Source organism: Phasianus colchicus, chromosome Z (genome assembly GCF_987193195.1).
Source record: "Phasianus colchicus chromosome Z, bPhaCol1.hap1.1, whole genome shotgun sequence".
Lineage (NCBI taxonomy): Eukaryota > Metazoa > Chordata > Aves > Galliformes > Phasianidae > Phasianus > Phasianus colchicus.
In genome coordinates this window covers 32,869,836-32,893,594 of record NC_143476.1, presented here as the reverse complement: position 1 = coordinate 32,893,594, position 23,759 = coordinate 32,869,836, and the positions used below count along the sequence as shown (strand labels likewise).

General features: G+C 38.3%; 1 protein-coding gene across 3 annotated transcripts in view; it reads left to right on the top strand.

Moving 5' to 3' along the window:
- The window catches only part of VCAN (versican), a 107,876-nt gene that overhangs the window by 24,742 nt on the left and 59,375 nt on the right, over positions 1-23,759 (top strand). For all 3 annotated transcript variants that reach the window (XM_090132665.1, XM_090132664.1, XM_031609527.2), the window contains exons 4-6: positions 2,768-2,942; positions 3,056-3,183; positions 14,744-15,037. In XM_090132665.1, the coding sequence (XP_089988791.1) occupies positions 2,768-2,942; positions 3,056-3,183; positions 14,744-15,037 (597 nt within the window). The remainder of the gene's footprint in view (positions 1-2,767; positions 2,943-3,055; positions 3,184-14,743; positions 15,038-23,759) is intronic.

Genomic DNA, 23,759 nt, shown 5'->3' with positions numbered 1-23,759 from the left:
CAGCAAGCCAAATGAAAAATTACTTCACATACTTGTGCATTTCTGGCTTGACTTTGTGTAACTGTCAGTGTAAAATATTGTATACCACTGGTACAATAAGGCCAAGTTGGACAGCTTGTGAATAATACCATGGTTAACTGAACCTCAGAATTTTTATTTACTATTGTACCACTGAATAGAGTCATGCTGGTTTATACAAGCAGGTATGTGGCCCAGATTATTGACCGTGTTATAAAATACCCAATATATTAAAATAAAGCTCTTAAATCTCCAATTAACATTTTTGTTATTTTGAATTTTTAAATTCAAAAAGTAATTAGTTGCTGTTACCTTAACTTTTTTTGTGTTGTAAGGCAGTGTTCTGTGATGGACATGGGATAAGGAACTGCATGGTTATGGAATAAACAAAGCCAAAATATTGCTACACACATGCTTATAGGTATACAAACACATACATATAGATAAAGCTTTGCACAACTTAAAGCAACACAAATGATCTGTAAATTTGCCTAAAGCAGGAAGTGGAAGATGCCTTACAGCAGAGGCATAGGAGCGTAGGGGCATAGGAGCTGGTAAGTCTCTCTCTCTGGCATTCCCTTTCTGTGTCTCTCAGAACAGAGTTTTCATTAGTAAGAACATATCTTCCTTAGGCCGTGCCATAGCGCACCGGCCATTGGAGTGCTGTGGTCTTCATCTGTACCATTACGCTTGCTCTTCTCATTCTCAAGAGAGAAGAAAGGTACTCACAGACAGACATCCTTGCTCTTTGCTAACTCCTGAAGTCTGCTAGAAAATTGTTTGGAAGGATGTTATGGAGCCTGAGCCAAGTAACTTGCTGAACTAGTCTAGCAGTTTTAACAGTCACGATGATGGAATTGCAGGCACCTGGAATACCTGATTTATGTAGTATAAACATAGCCATAATTTTTTTGTGACCTGCTTTTCACTTTGGGCTTTGGCAGTTCAATATTTGAAGCTGAAATAATTACTTTGCTGCTTGGAAGAAGCAGTGTGCATTATGTATTCTGTCAGCGACTCTGAAAATGCACTTTATGGGTCAGTAGTGGCCTATGAGGATCCAAGTGGTGGCTGCAGCTGGTATGTGGGTCCATAGTAAAGTTGAAATTTCTGGTGCTTCTTCCATTTCTTGTTTTTTTGCCAGAAACTTTAATGAAAACTGGTGTCTGATGACTGAGCTTTGAACTACCTGTGTGTGAACATACACAGTGTGTTCTAATTTTGTTTGAGAAACTTTCTTAGCAAACCAAAATAAGGAAAAAAAATAGTACTTTTTGCTTATGGTCTATAGTTAGACCTTTGATGATAAGATAATTTTACTAAATTAATCTTCAGGAAAAGCATTTACAATTTCTAAGTATGCTGGAATTTGGTCAGTTTTGGAAATTATATTTTTACTTATATTGCTGCTTACTAGTAAGTTATCAGACATCCATCTTTCAACAATATACTAATAACAAAGACTTCTCATTAAATTTGTTATTGTTTCAATGCCAACATTTCCCAGGTCATAACAGCATACTGTATCCTCATCATGAAATACCCCCAATAAAATTATCACTAAAAATAACATTTTGTGATTTATTTTTCTTGTTTTATAGTAATTCTGCATAATGGATTATTTATGGTACTATAATGCTTCTGAAGGTTTTGTTTTAAATAAATGAGACTAGGTGTTATTTTTCAACCATCATCAGGAGGCATCTTTTTGTAAAAGAGCAAATTAGCAATGTAGAGGATGTGATTTGGTTAGATGGGGTATCTGTTGTCTGCCATCTTACAATTAGTGCCCTTTATGGGTCATTTTAGGTGTGCAGGCACAACTGTTGTCAAACTGAGTTTGAATCATAAGTGTATGGAAAACAGAATGTGGCTCCTTGACATAATGTGTCTTAACAAAAACCATCTTAACTCTTACCCTTCACTCTCCAGACATCTGACATGTTCTTGTAATTTAGGAAATTGTCTAGATTCTTTCCGGAACCAAAAAGGCAATAATAAAAGCAAGCTTTGTTTCGTCTCTATTGTTGGTACTGTGTGCAGGAAAGCCTAGCTATGAAAAATAGGTCAACAGGCATATATTGATAAATATTGTGTTTGCAATCATCTGTGAATGTGTAGGATCAGACACGAGGGCCATCACTGATAAGCCAGCCTGCATCAGAAGAACAAACTGTTTGGTGTGTCCACTTGCTGCATGCTTCCCTGTGACTGGCAGATCTCAAACACTCAAGGGTTGCCCCATTCACTTTTGGCGCTTATGCATACAGTAACTGCAGCTGGCTACTTCCAAAAGTCTGTTTTTTTTTCTTGCTTTTTCCAGTGATTAGGTCTGTTCAGTCTTGCCTGCTCACATGATTTGACTTGCAATTGGATGGGCTGACAAGTGAGTGTGTCAGGTAGTGCCCATAGCATATGGATGTACTTCAGTGTACATTATTCTTTTTGGTCACAATGTTCCGTTATACTCAAGTGGAAATGCTTACATGGTTTAATTACTTTTTCAGAATATGCTGAATATAGTTCAAACTATTAAAAAGATAGGGTGTCATATAGTTACTGGTAGTAACCACTAGGGGGGGGGGGTGAGGGAAATAATTCAATTGATGGAATATCTCAGCCTTCTAGTGTTTTAATTGTACCCATCTGTTTTTACCATCATAACAATATCCAGGTAAAGTTACAATATAATGATGACTGCAGAAATGATGCAAAATGTGTCAGTAATCTGAGTTTGTTATCTTTTCAGGTGTAGTATTTCACTATCGTGCAGCCACCAGCAGGTACACTTTGAATTTTACACAAGCTCAGCAGACTTGTTTGGACAATGGTGCTGTTATAGCAAGCCCAGAGCAACTGAAAGCAGCATATGAAGATGGATTTGAACAATGTGATGCTGGCTGGTTGTCTGACCAGACTGTTAGGTGAGAGGCTTAAAACGCACTTTGACAGAGTTTCTCCAAATTAGTATGCTTAGCCTGTAAAGACTTATGTTCTGACTTACCATGTTAATAAATATGGACATGCTGCATTTCAGATATCCAATTAGACATCCAAGAATTGGTTGCTTTGGAGATAAAATGGGAAAGAAAGGAGTCAGAACATATGGACGCCGTTTTCCTAATGAAACTTACGATGTGTACTGCTATGTGGAACACATGCAAGGTAAGATAGGTCCATGTGTATTCTGCATGACAAATTTCAAAACAACTTGGGGTTCCAATACGGAAAAGCAAATATGTTCTGTGTACAATGCATTTTGGCTTTTTTGAATCTGAAGTGAATTGCTGAATGGAGTGAGCCTATAGTTTGTGCTGTACTGGACCTAAATTAAGAGCAAATATGAAGTCTACAAAGAGTCAGTCAGGTTTAAAGATGCTATAGTCAGTGACAGCAGCTCACACAAAACTGGTGTCAAAACGTTTTATTTTTTAGATATTATAAAAGGATATTCAAATAAATGCATTAAAAGTTTGAGAAACTGTATATATCTTTTATATATATATGAAGATGGATATGATATAAATGCCGCTAAATATCTTATAGTTCATAAGGTATATAATCGAGGTTTTTACATGTCCTAAACATAGTTAGAGAGATATTTAATTGAAATCCAAGTTTAATCTTCTCTTTTAAAAGGGAGACATCTCAATATCAAAAAGAAAAATATAAGCATGAACCTTCTATTGAGGATTAGTATCTTTAATTAAATTATTTGTGGTTATATAATATAACCATAGTCTTTGCAGAAGTTGCTAATTAAATGATTCTGATGCAGCAGAGAGATTATGATCCTGCCACATGTTGACTACAAACCATGGATAGTGATGTGAAGTCCACAGTACTTCATGATTCACGATATGACTCTGTGATCAGTCTTGGTTCAACAAGGTGTTGGATGGTGAAAAGTAAAAAAAACATTAAATTTTCCTGTGACTGGTCTATTCTCAAACCCACTCTTCCAGAGAAGTAGTGCTTTCTAACATTCAACCTGAATCTTCCTTGAAGCAATTTGAGGTCATTCTGTCTAGCCCTATCTCTTGTTACTTGAGAGAAGAGGGTGACCCCCACCTCATTACAACCTCCCTTCAGGTAGTTATAATACATACAAGCTTGGGAATTGAAAATTAAGCAATGGAATTAATGGAATTAATGCTCTTAGTTTTGTCTTTGTCTTAGTTTTACTTATGTTCCATCTCTGTCTGTCAGTGAACAGTTTGCTTGAACACAGAGAATCCATATACTTCCTACATTCCTCCATAAATCCATGACGGAATTCACTTTTGAATCAGCTCTTAAATCTAGGGTTATACATTCAAAATAGATTGTTCCTAGCTTTCAGGAGCAGTTCTGACAAATCTATATTGTTCTGGAATGAAAAACAAAAGCGTTCTTCAAAAATGATTCTTCATTTACCTCTTTAGTACAGGGAAGTGTTATAATATGGAGAAGCTCATCCTGCTTGCCACTCCATCAGATCCACATCTTTATATGCTGGAGACCCCAGAATTAAATATAGGAGGTGTCTCATGAGAGTGCATTAGAGGGGAACAATTCCCTCAACCTGCTGGTCAGGCATCTTTTGAAGCAGACCAGGACATGCCTGGCTTTCTAGGCTGTAAGTACACATTGCCAGCCTGTGTTCAGTTTTTCACTATGACCCCAAAGTCCTTCTCTACAGGGCTGCTCTTGATTTACTTATTAGCTAGCCCATGTTCATGTTTTGAATTGCCCCAACTCAGGTACAGCACCTTGCACATGGCCTTGTTGAACTTTATGAGGTTCACACAGCTCAAGCCTACCAGGTCCGTTTGGATAACATCCCATTGTTGTGTTCCATCAAGATTTGCACCATGCTCTTAGGGTCATCTGCAAACTTACTGAAGGTGCACTTGAACCCACTGCCTACGTCAGATGTTAAATAGTACAGATCTCTGAAGAAGATCACTTATCTCTGGTCTCCACATGGACATTGAGCTATTGATTGCAATCCTTTCCATCTAGGTGGTTCCACTTAGTGGTTGATCTGTCAAATCCATGTCTCTCCAATTTAGAGACAAAAATGTCATGCGGAACAGTATCACATGCTTTCCACTAGTCCATTTAGTTGACATCAGTTGCTCTTCCCTTATTCATCATTGCTGTAAGCCCACTGTTGAAGGCCACAGAATTTGTCAAACGGAGTTAGCCCTTAGTGAGGTCGTATTGCCTGTGGTCAGTCGTCTCTGTTTTCCACATTACCAGAAAGATATACTCTGCGATCTCACCAGATACAGGAGACTTGCTGGTCCATGATTTGCTAGGTGTTCCTTTTTGTGTTTTTTTTAAGATTGGGGTTATTTTCTCCTTTTCCAGTCAGTGGGAACTTTGCTGGGCTATCACTGGTTCTCAAATATGACGATTAGTTGCTTAGCAACTTCGTCTGCCAATTTCTACAGGACCCTAGGGTTTGTCTCGTCAAGTCCTGTGTACTTGGGCATCTTTGCAAAACTTAGGTGGTTTCAAACTTATTCTTATTCCTACAGTGGGTGATCCTTCATTCACAGAATCACAGAATCATAGGGGTTGGAAGGGACCTCCAGAGATCATCGACCCCCCTGCCAAAGCAGGTTCCCTACACCAGGTCGCACAAGTAGGCATCCAGGCAGGTCTTGAATATCTCTAGAGAAGGAGACTCCACAACCTCCGTGGGCAGCCTGTTCCAGAGCTCCGTCACCCTCACCATAAAGAAGTTCTTGCGCACATTGGTGCGGAACTTCCTATGCTGTAGTTTCTGGCCGTTCCCCCTTGTCCTGTCTCCACACACTGCTGAAAACAGTCTGGCCTCGCCACTCTGCCCCCCACACCTTAGATATTGATAGACCTGGATCAGGTCCCTCTCAGTCTTCTTTTCTCAAGTCTAAACAGACCCAGTTCACTTAGCCTTTCTTCATAGGGGAGATGCTCCAGACCTTTCACCATCTTTGTGGCCCTCTGATGGACTCTTTCCCTGTCTTTTTTGTACTGGGGAGTCCAGAACTGGACACAGTACTCCAGATGAGGCCTTACCAGGGCAGAGTAGAGGGAGAAGATCATCTCCCTCGACCTGCTGGCCACACTCTTTTTAATGCACCCCAGAATGCCACTGGCCTTTTTGGCCACAAGGGCACACTGCTGGCTCATGGCCAACTTGTTGTCCACAGGACTCTCTATCCTTTGCTTTCTGACTTGGGTGATAGGGCTAGAGCATTTGTCAGTGAAGACCAAGGCAAAAAAGCTATTGAATACCTCACCATTCTCTACAACTTGGGTAACAAGCTCTCCGATTTTCTTCTGGACGGTACTCACATTTTCCCTACACTTTCTTTTATCATGACATATTAGTAGCAGTCTTCCTTGTTTCCCTCACCTCCTTGGCCATATTTAATTCAGATTTAATTCTGTCAGGACTTAGCTTTCCTACTCTGATCTGTCTGCTTGGACAGTGTCACTGTATACCTCTGATGATAGCTGTCCTTGCTTTCACTCTTTATAGACTTCCTTTTTGTGTTTCAGTTTTTCCAGGATCTCCCTGTTCTTTTCAGAACTCCTGGTGTTTTTGTCCGATTTCCTCTTTGTTGGAATGTGTCACTTCTGAACTTGAAGAAAAAGCCAGCTTTATTCAGTCTCTCTTGCCTCCAGGTACTCTACCAAACAGATCCCTGAAGAGGCCGATGTCTGCTCTCCTTGAATGCAAAGCAGCATGCTTACTCTATGCCCTCGATATTGTCCTAACAATCTTGAATTCCACACTTCAGGGTCACTGCTACCAGGGCTGCCCTTGTTCACATTTTCCATTAGCCTTTCCTTGTAGGTCTACCATACCACCTCTCCCTGTTGACTCCTCTGTCTCTTGGAGGAGGAGGTTATTATCAACGACCCCAGAAATCTTCTGGTTTGCTTACATCCTTCTGTCTTGTCCCACCAACAGATATTGTGGTGTTTTAAGTCCCTCATGAAGACCAGATGGTCACAGAATGGTCCCAGTTGCTGGAGTATGTGGGTTATGTTCATATATAATGGTATTGTTACACAAAATACCTTACAGTGGTAATAAACTGAATCTGAGAAGAGGGGAGAATTCCTAGTAGGTCAGTCAGAATTTTACTACTGACTTCAAGAAAGTACTGTTACATCAATACTGAGCACATAATAAAGCTTATCCTTAAGCTCTCTATTTATGCAGCTGGAAAGTCCTTTATGCGAAGAGACTGTGGTGGAGAAGATAATTGCCAGTTAACAGTAGGATTTCAGCCCACTGCACAGGGATTTTGTTGCCTCTGTCTATCAATTTTAATGCCAGATTATTAGATTATTGCAACAGCTAACCACTTTTTTTTTTTTTTTTTTTTTTTTTTTGCCTGTTTCCTCAGTTTTCAATGAACTCGAGTCAGAAAAAAAGTATCAACAAGTCAGAAGTGTTATATGGTGTATATATATGTTACACTGACATGCAGGGGAGTTAATTTATTCTCTTTGCTGCAGAGGAACAGATGTAGTACCATGTTATGGTATAATGCAGGATAACTTTTTTCCATCGACTTCACGCAAACCTGTGCCTTTGAACTGGACTTCCTTTTTAAGAAAGAGCTATGGAGCCAAGATGGCTTTGTCTGAATAACAGAGTGGGTTTTTTTTGTTGTTTTGTTTTGTTTTACTTTTATTTTATTTTTTTTTTTAAGGAAGAAATGATAATTTTAAGTGCAGAACTTGTTTCAAGTTTTACCAGTGGGATTACGCTTTGCAACCATTCATCTGCAGAAGACAGACTAAATTTAGATAAACTGCCAACAGAAGTTATTGGAAAGTGAACACTGCAGAAAAACAGCTCCTGCATTTTGTCTCCTGTATTGTAGCATGCTCCTCCACTGGTGGAAAAGTTAGCAGTTTAAGATTTAAGTTTTAGTCAAATTTCTTGTTTCCCTATTTACCCCACCTAAGGTTGATTCTGAAAGGTGCAACCCGTCCCTTGTACTGAGTGCTGTCAACATTTCATTAAAGACGGCTGATACTTTGCATATTGTAGAACTATGCTTTAAACACAATTATTTCCATCCAAATTTGAAAGTTCTTATCTACATAGTTCTGTTTCAGTGCCAAATGTTATACTTGGGCTAAATAAGTCCTTATTCAGAGAGCTCATGTTGGGTAGATGACTATTCATGGGATAGGATGGTTGCTTGATTAATGATATCAAAATTTGGACCATAATGAAAGACAGCATGGAAGTCATTGAATAGTTAATGGTCTTTTGGCCAGTACTAGAGATATTGTTAGCCTAGAAGGCCATAAATGGTGGTTGGAATACTTAATTAGAATACATTGTAGTATAAATTTGTATTGAATTTGCAGTACTAATTTGGGCAGTTACACAGAAGATTTGTAGGAGCAATACCATTTCAGTTTTCTTCCTTTTTGGCCATGTAAGTTAGCCAAAAACTTGGATTTCTCCTTGAAACACAAAAAAATTAGCTTAAATTAAAACCAGTTGTCTAAACTAAATCTTGCCATTTCCTTGCTCTAAGAAAACACGTAGAAATTAAAGACTGCACAATTATGCATAAAATATTTTGACTTTTGCTAAATCAAACAACACAGGATAATACTTCCAGGAAGGATTTTCAATTTCTGAGCTCTCAGTGATAAAAATAAGAATGTGGAGATAAAATCTGGAGTTAAAATATTGTTAAATATATACTGGGCTTGGGGGTCTTACTATGCACTCATATACTTCTAATTCTTCATATTTCACTGCATATTTCAGTATGCTAAGTGTTTTAAAAAAATTAGGATATCTACCTTTAAATATGAGAGGATTCCTAAATAAGAGTTTAATCTAAAAAGATTCAGTGCCAAAGGTCTGGACATAACTGAGGTTCTCCAAACACCTCCAACTGAAAAGTGTCCAGACCAACGTCTGAAGTAGAAGATGCCCTTGTAAGGAGATGGTTGATGAGGAATGAGGATTTCCATTCTGTCTTCAGAGAATATGGTTCTGTCTTCAGGTTGAATATGATTGATTTGACACTGATGTGCTGTCAGAAATATAGACAAAGTGAAATCTGGTTGCCAAAGCCTAACGATGAAGTGAGGGGCTGTGAAAGTGGGCTGCAGAGCCAAAGCACAAACTACTCCATGCAGCATCATCTTCTGTCCAAAGACAGTTAAAAGCCATATATGTCTAATAAACACATATAATATGCAGATGGGAAGTCATGCTAAGAAAGTTATTTTTGGGTGTCTGTGGGAAAGATTATAAAGTCTCCTTTTCATGCACCATTTTCAGCCCCCCAGTGAGTGTGGGGAAGAAAAAGAAAACAAAACCAGATGGCTTTTAAATACTTTCAAATCAGTCTCATGCATTTTTTGCTATTGTCATTGAAATCTGTATGAGAACAATAGTGATTTAAAAGATCGAGGTCTAAAATACTGCTTCAGGTGTGAAGTCTCTTGTGTTTTGAGCAGCTGAAAATCTTCTCTGGAGTCCATTCTGACTCTGGAGTGACAATTGGATTTTAAAAAGGAAGCACAGAAAATAATTTTTTCTTCTCCGTTCAAGGCCTGTGATATAGCCATGATTTTTGCACTGGTATTTACTGGATATGTCTCCAGCCTTGAACTATGTGATTTAGTGTAGATTTAAGGATTCTCAAGAACTCAAATAGAAGGTTTTCTGTTTGAAAAGAACACAAAGAACCCAAAGAAGGGTTCTCAAGAACTCAAATAGTGGAACTAGGTAGAAAGTAATTCCATGTTGCTTTTTGTTCACGATGTGATATTTGTGCTGGAGCATGAGAAATCTTGTCTCTAGGGAGATCCAAAAATCTTGATTTATTTCTATGAAAGTAAAGCACAAAAAGGGGAAAAAAAAAATCATATGCAGTTCAAAGTTCATTTTTTGCCTTTGTATGAGGCAGTGACAAAGCTCTGTAAGGATATAGCAGTTGCCAAGGTACTTCCCATGCTCGAGGGCAAGCTGATGGGAAAAGTATGCCTTCCAGTCCTATCAACTGCAATAGATTCCTGTTCAGCCTGTGATTTTGCATAGAGCGGATCTAAAACAATCAGGAGAATTTAATTAGATTGTTACTGATGTGTATCAAAAGGAATCAACTAACTTGTTCTAACGTGTAAGGAAAAAGACTTTAGCTTGTCTAACATTCTTCTTTAAAGTTCAGTGTAGCTGCTTATGTCTCTGTGACAAAACATTCAAGGCAGCTTAAGTCTGTCTGTTTTGTCTAAGTAAACTTGAGTGAAGCTGTACATCCAGGCTGATTTTCCAGGTTTTCCTTTCCTAGAAAGAGTTTCATCATTGTTTGGGCTTCTGTTAAGGATACTTCTTTAATAGTCTGATGTGTCAGAGAAGTAGCCCTTAGCAGAGGCAGGATGGAGGAAAAGAATTGCAGCTGAGACAACAAATCTTGTCTGTGCAGCTTGGGAAATGAAGATTGACTCGAGAGCTGGATTAATAAACAAACTAACTGTACACAGTGTCTAAGTGCATGTGGTGAAATTCTCAGGTTTGTCTTGGCCCAGGTGTGTATGTGCTTTATTTTCCAGAGTAAGCAAGACAAGGGTAGTGGTCTCTGTGTCCTTGTGTATGGGTAGGTAGGGTAGATGTGGGTAATAACTCTCTGTTCATGGTGCACGAGCAGTCTGATAGCCCTGCCAGTGTTTGATTTTGCAAGGATCTTTTGGCCAAAGAAAGAGTGGAGGCAAAAATGAAATTTCTTGGGAGCTTTTAGTTTCTTGTGTATTTAATATTCCCCTCTGTTGCCTTGATTCTTCCCTTTGTCTTTCTTTAAATGACACTGATGACAGTGGAAGTTGTAGAGTAGACTCTGAGCACCCAGTCACAAGATTGGTGAATGCTTGTGAAATCTTCTTCCTAGTCAGTGTTGCTGAATCCCAGATGGAATATTGTTAATGAAGAGTCTTGTTGCTTTGGGAGAGTAAAATGGGCAAAAAAGGCTAAAAAAATATTAAATATTGATGAATGCAAGGGTCTTTTGGTCATTCCTAGAAATGGGTTGAATAACAGCTAGGACACTCAATAGGTAGTTACCAGCCACTATCAATACCAGCTGGTGTGCTACCACATTTGTCTACAGCATATTCAGTGAGAGACGTGTGGGTTCTCTTGTAAGCTTCTCTGCATTTTGGGGGAATTCTGTAAAACTCTTGTCATGACTTGCATATGTTGCCTTCCTCTGCAAGTGTATGTGGCTTGTACCTGTCACACTGGGTGACCCTGAGAGGGTTGATTCTATACTCTGGGAGAAGAGTGTCACATAGCTAGTCTCAGAGCTACTATAGGAAATAGCAGCATACCAATACCTTAGTTGTGATTTGATCTATTGGAAGATAAATTACTGATGAGGTCTGTGCTGGAGGACTAAATCTAGCTTTATTACTTTTGCCCTAGTCAATATATGTTGCATTTTGATCCCTGGCTATGCCTGCCCTTATTTCTGTGCCTGCTTTTAAGATGTGTGATTCATGAAATTCACACCTACAAACATGCCCAGCTCAGTGAGATGTCTCTGATGAGAGAAGATAAGTGAACTAGCCTTCAAAAGAGTGAAGCTTGCTATAAAACTAGCTGATAAGTTTGTGGATTTTGAGCTTTTTCCTTGGGGGTTGCAGTGAATCAGCTTGTCTTCAAGAGAAAAAGCTGTTTTCCTCAATGTGTTTGATCTGTTTGAAAGAGGGAAGAAGCAATAAAGAGGGAAAAGAACAGCTAATATGGAGAACTTCAAGTTCTCTTTCCAGTGGAGAGCATGGGTTTACAGGGAAGTAGGACCAACACTCTTTTCACGTACTATGAACTGAATTTCTACACTGCTATGGGGATAGGAAGTGTGAGATTATTAAATAGTCCTTGCAGCACATGCATAAGTTTTGGTAATTTGTTAACCATCACTTTCTGACCAAGTACTAAAAATGTTAGAGAAGTGACACAGATAGCAAAATATTTCATCTAAATGTAGACATAGGAGATTTCTGCTTGATCTGCAGTAGTGTAAAGCTGGTTTTAGGAAATACAGGACATTTAGCACATTCCAAGTGATTGCTCTCAGTGTACACAAACAGTGGGTCCCGATGAATTGTTTCTGTGCTCTATGGGTCAGCAGATCCCTGAAGTGCAAAGAATTCTGTACGTGCATGACCAGAGCATGCTACAGATTGGATCTGCAGGAAGGATTGTGCATCATGTGTTTTTGGGCTGCTGTAAATGAAACTGATGACATATATTGAACACTGCTTTCTTTTCAGAAGACAAACTTTTTTTTTTTTTTTTTTTTTTCTTTTTTTTTTTCCCAATGTGGTTTTGAAATAAGATTGTAGGACAGCTTTTGAATTTTTGAACTTCTATAGCAAGGCCTTTATTAAAGCTTTGCTTTTTTTAAAAAAAAACATTTTGTCCCAGCAATTATCACATACATCAAGTGCACACTCAAACATGTAGAACTTAAATTTATCTTCAGACTGGACAGCCAAATTGTGCAGTTGTAGTTTGGAATCTGACTTCTGCACTTCAGTGGATTGCTTTAAGCAAGAATTCTGGAATCATAGCAACTCACTCTTTAAAGCTATTGCAAGCTGCTAAGTTTTAGCATGTATTTACATTTTTTTTTGTTTTTTTTTTTGGTTTTTGGTTTTTTTTGTCATCTATTCTTGAAATACATGAAAGGTATGTGATTAAAGGGAAAATAAAAGCATTTTATTGATTGTTCTGGTACCTTTTTACATTCTTTGTGAATTTCAGATTTTATTTTTAACATGCCAAATAGGTGGGAAAGAAGAAGCTTGATTTTTACTTGCTTGCTGAACTGGTCTAGTTAGAGAGTGCATTTTTTCTTAAATATGTGGATTTTTTTAATCATTGGATTTTTTTCTGGTAAGATACCCTTTGACAAAGATTGTGTCTGTGTGAGTACAGCCAGCTTCAAGAGATGAACCAAATGAATTGGTGTTGAGTCAGTAGAATTGATTCAGTACAGACATGTCACTCTCCTACTAAAATCTCAGTATTATTAATATTGAATATACAGACAAATTCAAGCAAATGTCTATGTAAAAATCTTCCTGATCCTCTTGGGTAATTTCTTTGCAACCTACTGAGCAACCTACATAATTTCTGTATCTATAATGACTGCTATGTGAGCATATATAGTCCTCAGAGAAGAGAGAGCTGTACTAGGGAGGTATTAATGATGTCCCCATCTGGGATTGTGGGATAACTGCACCCATCATTCTGTGTTAGCCACGATACGAGATCTGCCCCACAATACAGAAAAAGCTGTCTTCTGCAGATTTGTTTAATAAAAAGTTGTATTATCTATGTGGTCTGGAGAGCTGGATGAAGTTTTCTGATACCTCTGAGGGTGAATGATTATTCACTTTATCATGAAGTGTTCCTGGTAGACATGTTCTGTCCTTCAATTACTACTTCTAATTTAAAAACTCCCTACAACACGTATAAAGAAACTTACACTGTGGAATTGATATTACAGCTGTAATAACAAACCAGAGTTTCTACCTAGAAGGAAAAAGAATATTGGCATTTTGCCTTCTTTCACACTTGCATTCCTTTCAAGCCTGAAGCAAGTGTAATATGTGAATGAAATTGCTTGGGGTGATGTAGTCTGTCTGCCTTTTGCTAGATTGTCTTGAGACAGCTGCTGAGGTGGATTGCATGACCAACGTGAATAAGCCGTGCTGTCCTGCAACAATGGTTGCTGTGTTCTGGTCTGCTTAGAAAAAGTGCAGGAGGGAATTGCTATCTTGTAGCAAATATTTTGAGTTTGCACTGTTTTCTGCAGATGAATGTGTTGATTTTAAGTTTGAAGTACTTCCTGAAGCCGGAGCAAAAACTGGAAAGAAGTCCCAGGACAGAAAGATCAGAGCCTTGATTTTGTTTACAGTGTTTGGGCAAGCAAGGCAACAAATCAACTATATAATGGATATTTAACTTTGAAGCAAAATATTAGGTATACTGTTTGTTTTCAGTCTCTAACTGAGAGGTTATTAAGTGCAAATTACTATTTAACAGAAACAAAACTATAGTAGGGGTAGTCTAGATTAGTTCAGCTTTTTCACAAAAAGGGCTTTGTGCACACAACATGTCTAGTGCATTCCCTCATCTGTGTTTCCCCACAAGGCAAGAGCAAGACTGATGTAAATATGACATTTGAAGCTGCTGTGAAGCAGGCAGGGAGGAGCATTTGCTCTTTGTCTGTGTCCCAAGTGAGATTTTAACAATGACTAAAAAGGTCAGGTAAAAGGCTTGCAGATGTAAAGGATTTGTTATACTGAGAAAGTAAATTCTGTTGGGCTGGATTTAATTAGCGAAGTTGAGTTAGAAAGTCTGCTCCAGCAGAGGTCACAGAGGAGCTTCAAGGCTCGTGTTACCATTGCCTGGAGACTCAGCCTCCAACCATGATGTAGGTCATTGTGTATAGTTTGAGTATGAATGCTTGGGCTTTCTTGTAGGCACTTTTTCATATAAAAAAGTGAGATTTAGGTTTTCTGTCTGTTTTTTTGTTGTTGTTCATTTGTTCATTTTGAGCAAAATGGTAAGTAAAAGGTGTCTAAGCAAAATTTGAAAGTCAACTTGCAGGATATGGACAGGATGAGAGAACCTAAGTCGACTAAATCATGGATTTGATACTCAATCTTTATTGTCTTTGTTTTCTCCCTGTAGATGAAGTTGTTCATGTTTCTGCTCCTGAGAAGCTCACCTTTGAGGAAGCAAAAGAGCTATGTCGGAAAAGAGATGGTGTTCTTGCTTCTGTTGGAAACATGTATGTTGCCTGGAGGAATGGCTTTGACCAATGTGACTACGGCTGGCTGGCGGATGGAAGTGTTCGCTACCCCGCCTCTGTGGCTAGGCCCCAGTGTGGTGGAGGTTTACTTGGGGTGAGAACCCTGTATCGCTATGAGAACCAAACAGGCTTTCCTTACCCAGATAGCAAGTTTGATGCCTACTGCTACGAACGTAAGCTTTTTTAGTTGTATTTTCAGTACACTCACTGTTCTAAGTCTGAAAATTGTTCACTATAATATGTTTTGTTTCAGTTCTTGAAGTGCACGAGTCCTTAAAAATGTTTTATTATTGTGGTTTTAAAAAAAGTAGTAAGAGAAAAGCCAAACTAAGACAAATGTCTTATAGTAACATCTTGGCACATTGATGCAAAATTTTAAGGTAAGATTTCAACCTGCTGAGTACTGTTGTGTTTATGCAGTGATACACAGTATCCACAATCACCCTGGGACCTGTGACTGTGGAATACTATGTAATTCAGTGCCTCATTGCACCCTGATATCTTGTATGTAATGTCAATGAACATGAGAACAGAAAAAAATGTTTTCCTTGACCAAGGGAATGACTATCATCTAACCTGATGCTCTATTCTGAATGATGGCAATGAGAGGCTGTTTACAGATTGCATACAGCCCTACCCATGGAAATGCCAGTAAGCTGGGGGCTGTCATTGGATTCTAGATATTTCCTCCCATCATATTTTTTATGCTTCTAAAGCAATTGTAAGTTCTGCTCTCACCCACCTAATGTTTCATGTACCTTTCAACTGGCACCGAGGATCGTCTAAATTGCCTTTCTTACTGCTGCTTTTATTTAATCTGATATTTTCTGAAGCACATCAAGTATTTGCCACATCCATCTTTAAACTGCATCAATCTAAATCAGATCTCCTCCATGCCTGTCAACTTTCCTTGGTTTTTGGGGTTAAATGTTCCTCTGTAACCAATTCCATCTTCTGGTCAAGCAGCCTGGCTCTGTTGTTATTATAGTGCAGTCTATCCCTGCACAGATTCCATTTGTCTCAAAGGTTCCCCAGCTTTTACTGTGAGCTTCTCTTCCCGTATCATCATCTCACCCGTGCACCCGTGCAGTTCTAGATCCCTACTTGTCTCTCTAGCCTTCCTGGAACTTACAGCGCTTCATATACCACTATGGAGAATCTGGCCTCATCTGCCCAGCCTTTTTCAGAACACCTCTCTGACATTTCTCTCCATCCTTACTGATGATTACTTACACCTCCACCTCTCCTCCACTTCCATATGATTTATCCACACATCCCATGATGTTAAACATTTGAGCTGAGGCTACGTAGACCTTTCAAATATTGCAGACCAGCTAACTGTGTCAATTAGCAGAGGATTCTATCACCTTGTTTTCTGTCCTTTATGATCCCTTCTATCACAGGACTGTTCCTGATGCAAGAGGACATTGATACTATTAGAAGGTCAGTCATGTATAAGAGGTTGGACTCTGTGTCTTCCCAGCTGAATGTCCTGGGTCTTACAGCCTCCTCACCAGCACAGGAAGGTCAGACTGCTCAATAATTTCCCTACAGGCCTCTCTGGTGAAGTTCCTGTGGTTGCAGACAGCGCTGTTGGCATTAAGGAGTAAAGACTGCTGGTGTTGTGTTGGTCTTTTTTAGTTAAAGTACAGTTTGGAGGGGCTCACTTCTATGACTGTAAGTCACCATTGCATGAAATCTGCAACCTGTGCTGTCCTCAGTTTTGTCAATGATGAGCTAGTTGAAGATGTGGATTTCTCCAGCTGAGTTACTGAAAGCTCCTTTATGAACAAACCTTACTGCCTGAGAAAAAATCCCAAGATCTAGTGTACTGTTACAGTCTGATTGTTCTCACACACTCAAACATGCATTCTTTAATTTTTATTAGTTAGATGCTGCAAAACTTTGCATATGAAGGTAGTCCTGGAGGACTTCAGAGGAACTGTATACCAGGAATAAGGACTAGTTAGGTTCAGTTATGTTTTAATCTGCAAGACATAATTTTGTCATATCACTCCTTCTGCCTCTTCATATTTATTGTTTGTAAGTTGCAGGTAAAATTTACTAGTAGACATGAAACTCATTAATCCCTCTAAAAGACCAAAGTAAGTACTGAGTGATTTGCCTATAGTCCATGATTACGGATCTTTTTATGAGAAAATAAAGACTATACCAAGCCACCATAGTTCATTAAATAGTGAACTTGCATTCTAGCAATTTTGATTGCAGTCAACATTACATCAGATGTAATTAAACAGTGCTAGTTAGATGACTCAGGTTTTGCCAAATATATCTTGTTTTGTGCAGGGAAAAAAAAGAAATATAATGCTGAATTGTATACCTCCACTTCATAGTTACTCTCTCCCTGTCATAAGGTGCTTAGAATTTCTCAGAAACCATCTGCAATTCTCCATTGCTTTTGATAAAAGATTTATGCTGTGTTAGTGAGACTGTCTAGTGTTATGGTCTTTCACATCCCAGGCAGCTGCCTGAAGTGGCAGCTGTAGTGAATCACTCTCTGCTGGTGGAACCCTCCTTTCAGGGACAGAGAAACAGGGAAAAAGTTAGAAATGGCTCTGCAGCATAGCAGGAGATGTGAATTTAAGTCTTTGTTTGAAATGATCCTTTATATGGAAGTTTAATTTAAAGCTTCCCAGTAGGCTCTATTTCAGAATGGTAACATACCACATTAAGTTCTCTATCCTGATGCTCTGAGTGCGTTGAGCTTGATATGAAGTCTAACACAGTGATTCCTGCAGTGCGAAGCAACTAACCATTCTTCCCTAAAACCTTGATGCTTTGCAGTTAAGTCTAATAGATTGCCCATTGCTTTTAATATGCTCATGAGGTGTTTGGTATTACAAGACATTTCTGTGGCTGAGAAAGAATAAAATGGGGAAGTGGCTATGCACATCTGCTACAAGAAAAAACACTGAGTGCCTCTGCAAACAAGGAAGGAACAAATAGCCTGTCCAGGTAGCACCAGTGCCAAAGGTCTGCAGCACAGATGTTCATACAGTGACCTGGGGTTTTTAAAGCATCCCCGTACAGTTTCCTCTGCCAGCAATGTTCAGATTGATCAAGCCTTGAGTACTGTGCCCACTGTTGATATAGTTTGAAGTGCAGCAACAATGACTGAAGACCTTCATCTCACACTTCTACTCATACTGAGCAACACTTTCCTTCCTGAGTAAGGCCACCAAAGCAAATGCTGCCTAGCACCAGAAGAAATGAGTCTAGCTTTCAAATTTACATGTACTCTAAAGCAATAGGTCTGTGACAAAGCAGGCAGCTGTTTGAATCATCATGAAGACAAGTCTTGAGTTTAAGAAAAGGGATCCTTCTTTCTTCAGCCCTCCTTAAGATCTTTAGTCCTAACTTGTGATTGAGTGTATCTGAATGGAAAATCACAATGTATCAATTTTAAATTGAAGTAGAGTTAGAAGCCTCAACTGATGCATTGAAAATCTAACTTTCAGACTCACAGTGATCAAAATATATATTAAAAAAAGAAACATAACTCAAATTGTAAATTAAAACCAGTAGGCACTAATTTCAATAAAACAGCTGACCTGGATGACATTTAAGAGTAAAGTTCAACTTTTTGACTTCATCTCTTTTCTGGCTACATAATTACATTGTGCAAAGTGTCTTTACTTCTGGAAAACAGAAGTGGTGTTGACTAATAATATATGATTTAAAATCTAAAAATCTTGTTAAAATTAACAACCTCTTCACTTTGATCAGGGCTTTTCTTATTCTGCAGAAACCACATGGCTCTGAATTTCTGAAACACTATCTGTGTGTTTCATCTCATCCCTTGACTTTTGCCAGACATCTAAGTTTGTGTTTGTTTTTTTTTGTTGTTTGTTTTGTTTTGTTTTGTTTTGTTTTGTTTTGTTTTTCTCTAAGAGGTGCCTAATCATGTGTCTGATGAAGCTTGAAAAAGTTTCAGGTTAGATTAAGTACTTGAAGCTCCTTGGAGGCCATCATCAAGGGAAGTTTTTCAGGTGTTAAACTATAGGACTTCTAGTCACAGTTCAAAACAAACAAACAAACAAAAAAACAACCCACTAAAAAAACTCCACACAAAAATTAATGGTAGAACAGTTGTAGAACAACTGATAACAGAATAAAAACATTGTTTCAGCAAAAAAAAAAATCCTTCATTTTTAATTAGATACCTGTTTAATATTTCATTGTTGCATGGAGTTATAGGTATTTATTTAACCCCATTCTCACCCCAGCCTCTGTCTCTTCACACTTAATTCAGTGAAGTATGTGGGAACCTTACCACAGACTTTAATAGATTTTAGATTAGGCATTTTATACTGTATTATCTGTAGAATAAATTGTGCTCCAGAAATGCACTAAGTAGTATCTGTGCAGTTTTTGATGTGCATATCTGTAGCAAAACTGAAATAGATATACATAGAGGTCAGTGAAAAATAAATGCATGTTTTGCTGAGAAATGCTGGTTTATTAAAGCCGAATGGTTTTTGTGAACTTCTCAGTAAAGCAGTTTTTTTGCTTGACTCAGAACACCTGTTTGACATTTTGGAATAATTCTGTTCTGGATGAGAAAATTATTCCTAGCCTCAGGGGCAGCACGAAGGGAGATCTGTGGGTTTTTGGTCAGCTTGAGAATGGCTACAGCAGGTTGTAGACTCAGCGATAGCAGTACTCAGCACACAACAATGTAAACATGGATTAAATTTTTTAAAAACTGTTTATCTTTAGAGAAACACAGTAGAATGCAGATTTTGTCAAAGCCAGCATCCTCCACCTCTTCACAGCTCAGTTTAAGTGTCAGCATGGGCAAAATAACTTTGAGCAAGCAAATGTTTGTAGGTGATGGTGCTGGCCGGTATGTGCAACAACGTGGGCTCTGCTTATGCTCCCTTTCCCTTTGTGGAGTTGAGGTCTTACTGCAACAGAACTGTTCTCTGGCTTCATTATTTTGCTCCGATGGTGGATTTCTATGCCTTTCCCAAGTATGCTATTTAGCCAGGCCTACAAATCAGCAAAGATGTCCAGAAATGTCTAAATCCCCAGGCTCTCTGCAGGGTCTGTGGGTGAACGTCAGTCATGAAGGCTGTGCAGGAAGGCTGTGCACAAGGACAACTTCCAGTGGTTCTTATCTCAGCCTGCCACAGTTACAGAGTGAAGGGATTTTGTGAAAGCATTCAGAGCACACCAAAAATAGGCAAGGAATTATCTGTGCCACACACCTCCTTAATACCTGTAGAAGGAGGAGGAGGTGGTGGCTGGGTGCAATTTAACCTTTTAAAAATCACGTGAAGTATAAAGACAGGATTTGATTTATCCTGGACCAAGTCCTGTAATCCAGCTGCAGCCCTTTGGTGCCTCTGGAGGTACAGCTTCAGGTGCATGCACTTCTTTTGCCAAAGAATGCAAACATGCATTTCTCTGAGAGGTCCACAGGTGGGTTGCTGAAGCATACCCCTGAGCACAAACAGTGAACAGGGAAGGAAAGGGGACTCGATGGGAGGCATTTTCCTTTCATCCTCTTGGATGAAAAAGGTAGAAGGTCTGTCCCTTTGGGTGTTTAAGTACAGGGAGGACAGATCCTTTTTACTCTTTATTGCCTGTGCTCATTGCTTTGGGAGCTGCATACCACCCACAGGACATACAGGTAATTTGTCTTCCTTTCAGTGGGTGGCGAGAGCAAAGCACTGAGATTTTTTGTACCAGTTCCTGACTGAAGTGACAATCTTGGCTGTCTTTACCATTCCATTATTTATTTTTGCTGCCAGAAAACAAAGGTTGTTTTTTTTCTACTTAGTGCTGAGATGTGGACTTTGTTAGGAAGAGCTGAGTAAAGAGGCTCACCTCTTTACTCAAATTTTGTATCCTTTGTCAGTTTAATTATAAATAACATGGAAAGAGAAGTAATTTTTTGCTATTGTTCTTCCTGTGGATAGGAAAGTTATAATTTGTTCACAGAATCACATTTACATCTGGGGAAACTGGAGATAACATCCTTCCCCCCTTAGCTGCCTGACTTCGGATATTACAGAACAGTTCAGTTAACATTATTTCTGTTTATAGAGCTCATGGTGCTGCTGCCCACGCTGCACTGTTAGCTGGAAGGAAGCAGCCTTAGCTGCTGATGTTCAGGAGGACGCATAACCTTTCTTTCTCAAGGTTTTCCTTTCAAATAAAGTAGACTACCAACTAGTTATTGATTTGAATTATTACTTTTAAGAATCCCACTTAGTTTCTCTGATTTTGCATGTATTTTTTAAGTGAAAAATAACACTGCATTCAGATTTTTTGTTATTTTTCTCATTACATTTGGCTGGTGTTCTGATGTCAAAACACAATGTAGGTAAATGGGAGTATATTCCTGGATTATATAGCTGTAACTTCAAATGTTCAAATGCCTCTGTATGATATCACACATCTCACAGGTAGTGATTGGGAGTGGGTACCTAGTCGGTGTACTACTGACAAATTTTTGGCTCTGTCTGTAGCCCAAAGTTCCAGTTTTTATTTTTTTTCTGTTCTGATCTGATTCTTAGACTTGTCCAGGCTGTGAGGTTCTGCCCATAGTTTAAACTCCAACTGGGGCATCCTGCAGGGGAGCATTCAAGACTATGCTGGTGCTCGGGCAGGTGGCAGGGAAGGAACAGACACTAAGAGCAAACTTAACGAAGCAGTAGGTAGGAATGGACGTATCACAGTATGTAGCAACAGCAAACTGTTGGTGTAGGCATATTCAAAATGGATGGAAGATGTTAAACCATTAATTTGGATCTTTTCAACATCAGTGTTATTCTGGGAAAATTTCTTTTGGTTTCTGTGATTCATAGAAAGAATTCAGCATTTCAAGGTTTTAGTGTGACTTAAAACTTTTTATGTATTTATATATTTTTTAATTGTCCTAGGTGCTGACAATTACTTGAAGAAATCTCTTTTTCTATCTGTAGGGTCTTTGTTCATCCAGGTTCTTACATACATACCTAACTGTAAATACAGAAGCAATATTTCCAATCAAAGAAACAGCATCAGTGGCTCATTTTAGACACATGGTTAAAGTTTTGTGAAACTGATTATGCTGAAAATGTATATATGAAAGTCATAATGTAGATAATTTATGTAATCTTTAACAAAAGCATTTTCTCCTCCAAGAAGTACACCTAGATATCCTGAAAGTATTATTAAACAGAATAGAACATATTAAAATCCTTTTTTGGTAATTGCAAAGTTAAACCACGTATAAAGTAGTGCATTGTGATTTCCTTGAAAAAATATTAAATTTTAATATTACTCCATTATTTTAAATCCTTCTTTAAACAATAGTGGGAGAGTGAAGGAAGAAAATGCTGTATAGTGAAAAGATAAAATAAATAAATAGAGAATGAAAATGTGCTGTATCTCTATAAAACCATATACTCCATCCAAAATCAACTTAATTCAGGCTGTTCAATATAAAATGAATTGATTAAAAACCTGAAAGATAGTCTTTCAAATGAACAGCTGCTGGTGAGATAATTTGCTTTCTTGTTGCTAATATGTTCATGAATATTATTAGGAAAATCTGCCTCATGTCTTGCATAAGAAGAACAGAGGAGATAGAATATTGCATGCATGATGCAAGGAGTACAGTAATACAAAACATCTGGGTGGAGAGGACAACAGTTCAAACTGATGTTCAGTCTACTAAAAAGGCAACCTTCTCTTTGTTTTTTTCTTTTCTCACAGAAAGAAAAATAAAAAGAACACTGATAGATTTGTCCATGAAAAAACTCAAAACAAACTCAAAAAAGTCTGTGAACCTGAAAAATGTGAATGGAAAGCCTTATATATCACATTTATGATGAGACAGTTTTGGAGGCTCAAAAGTTTATTTGAACCAGAACTGCTCTTTGTATGTTGGCAACTGCATGTCTTGGAAAAGAGAAAGTTTGGCTGTTTGTTGATTAATTATTAAAATTATATATACATTTCTTATAGCAGTATATAAATTCACATTTGCTAAATCAAATACACTTAGTATTTGGTCAAATTTACTGCCAGTGTACTGATTTTATCACTGATAAACAGATAATTACAGGAAACAAAAAGTTACTGCATTTTGGGCATGGATCTGTGATCTTTTGTCACTTGCAAATACTTCCAGGAGATCAGGAAGTCACTTAAATTTCCCAGTCACAGGAGAATTAAGTTACCTTTCACGTCACTGTCTATAAAACCAACTTTTGTACCCTCATTTTTATCTAGCTTTATAAAAGAGTATTAGATACCAATATTCTTTCCAAGAGTGTTCTTAATTGTCTCTTAAAGGAAAGTAATTGGGCACTGAATTGATGATATTTGCTGCAAATTCAGACTTCATTAAGGAAATGCATCCTGTGTTTGAAAGGGATAATGGGAACTATGTTTTGTGCTTCCCTCTTTGCTGTACAGAGGAGACGTGTGACAGATCTGTGGTTCTTTGGTGTCAGCAATTAGCTGTTGTCATTCAGCAGAGCTGTTCTAATTTACTTTTCACTCCCTGCTTATGAAGAGAAACTCCATGCCTTAGACCACCCTGCATACTCAGTGATGAAAAACACTGTAAGGCATAGTACTTTTTAAGTTGTTGATTTTGGAAGCAACATCTCATATTCAAAGATCATAGGTAATGAAACAAATAAGGAATATCCTCTTCAGGTCATAGGACCCTGGAACTCAGAAGTCACTGGTATTGAGGCTGTGCTTTGCTTAGTGAGCTTTCAAGAATTTTGTTCCTTCTTGTTCAAGTGCTCAACTTTGGCCCACAAAAAAAATGTGTATAAGTGGCTAAATCTTCTCTATAAAGCCACACACACGTACACAAAAGATCAGATATGTGGTAGAAACTGAATCTATTCCTTTTTCTGCTAGCAA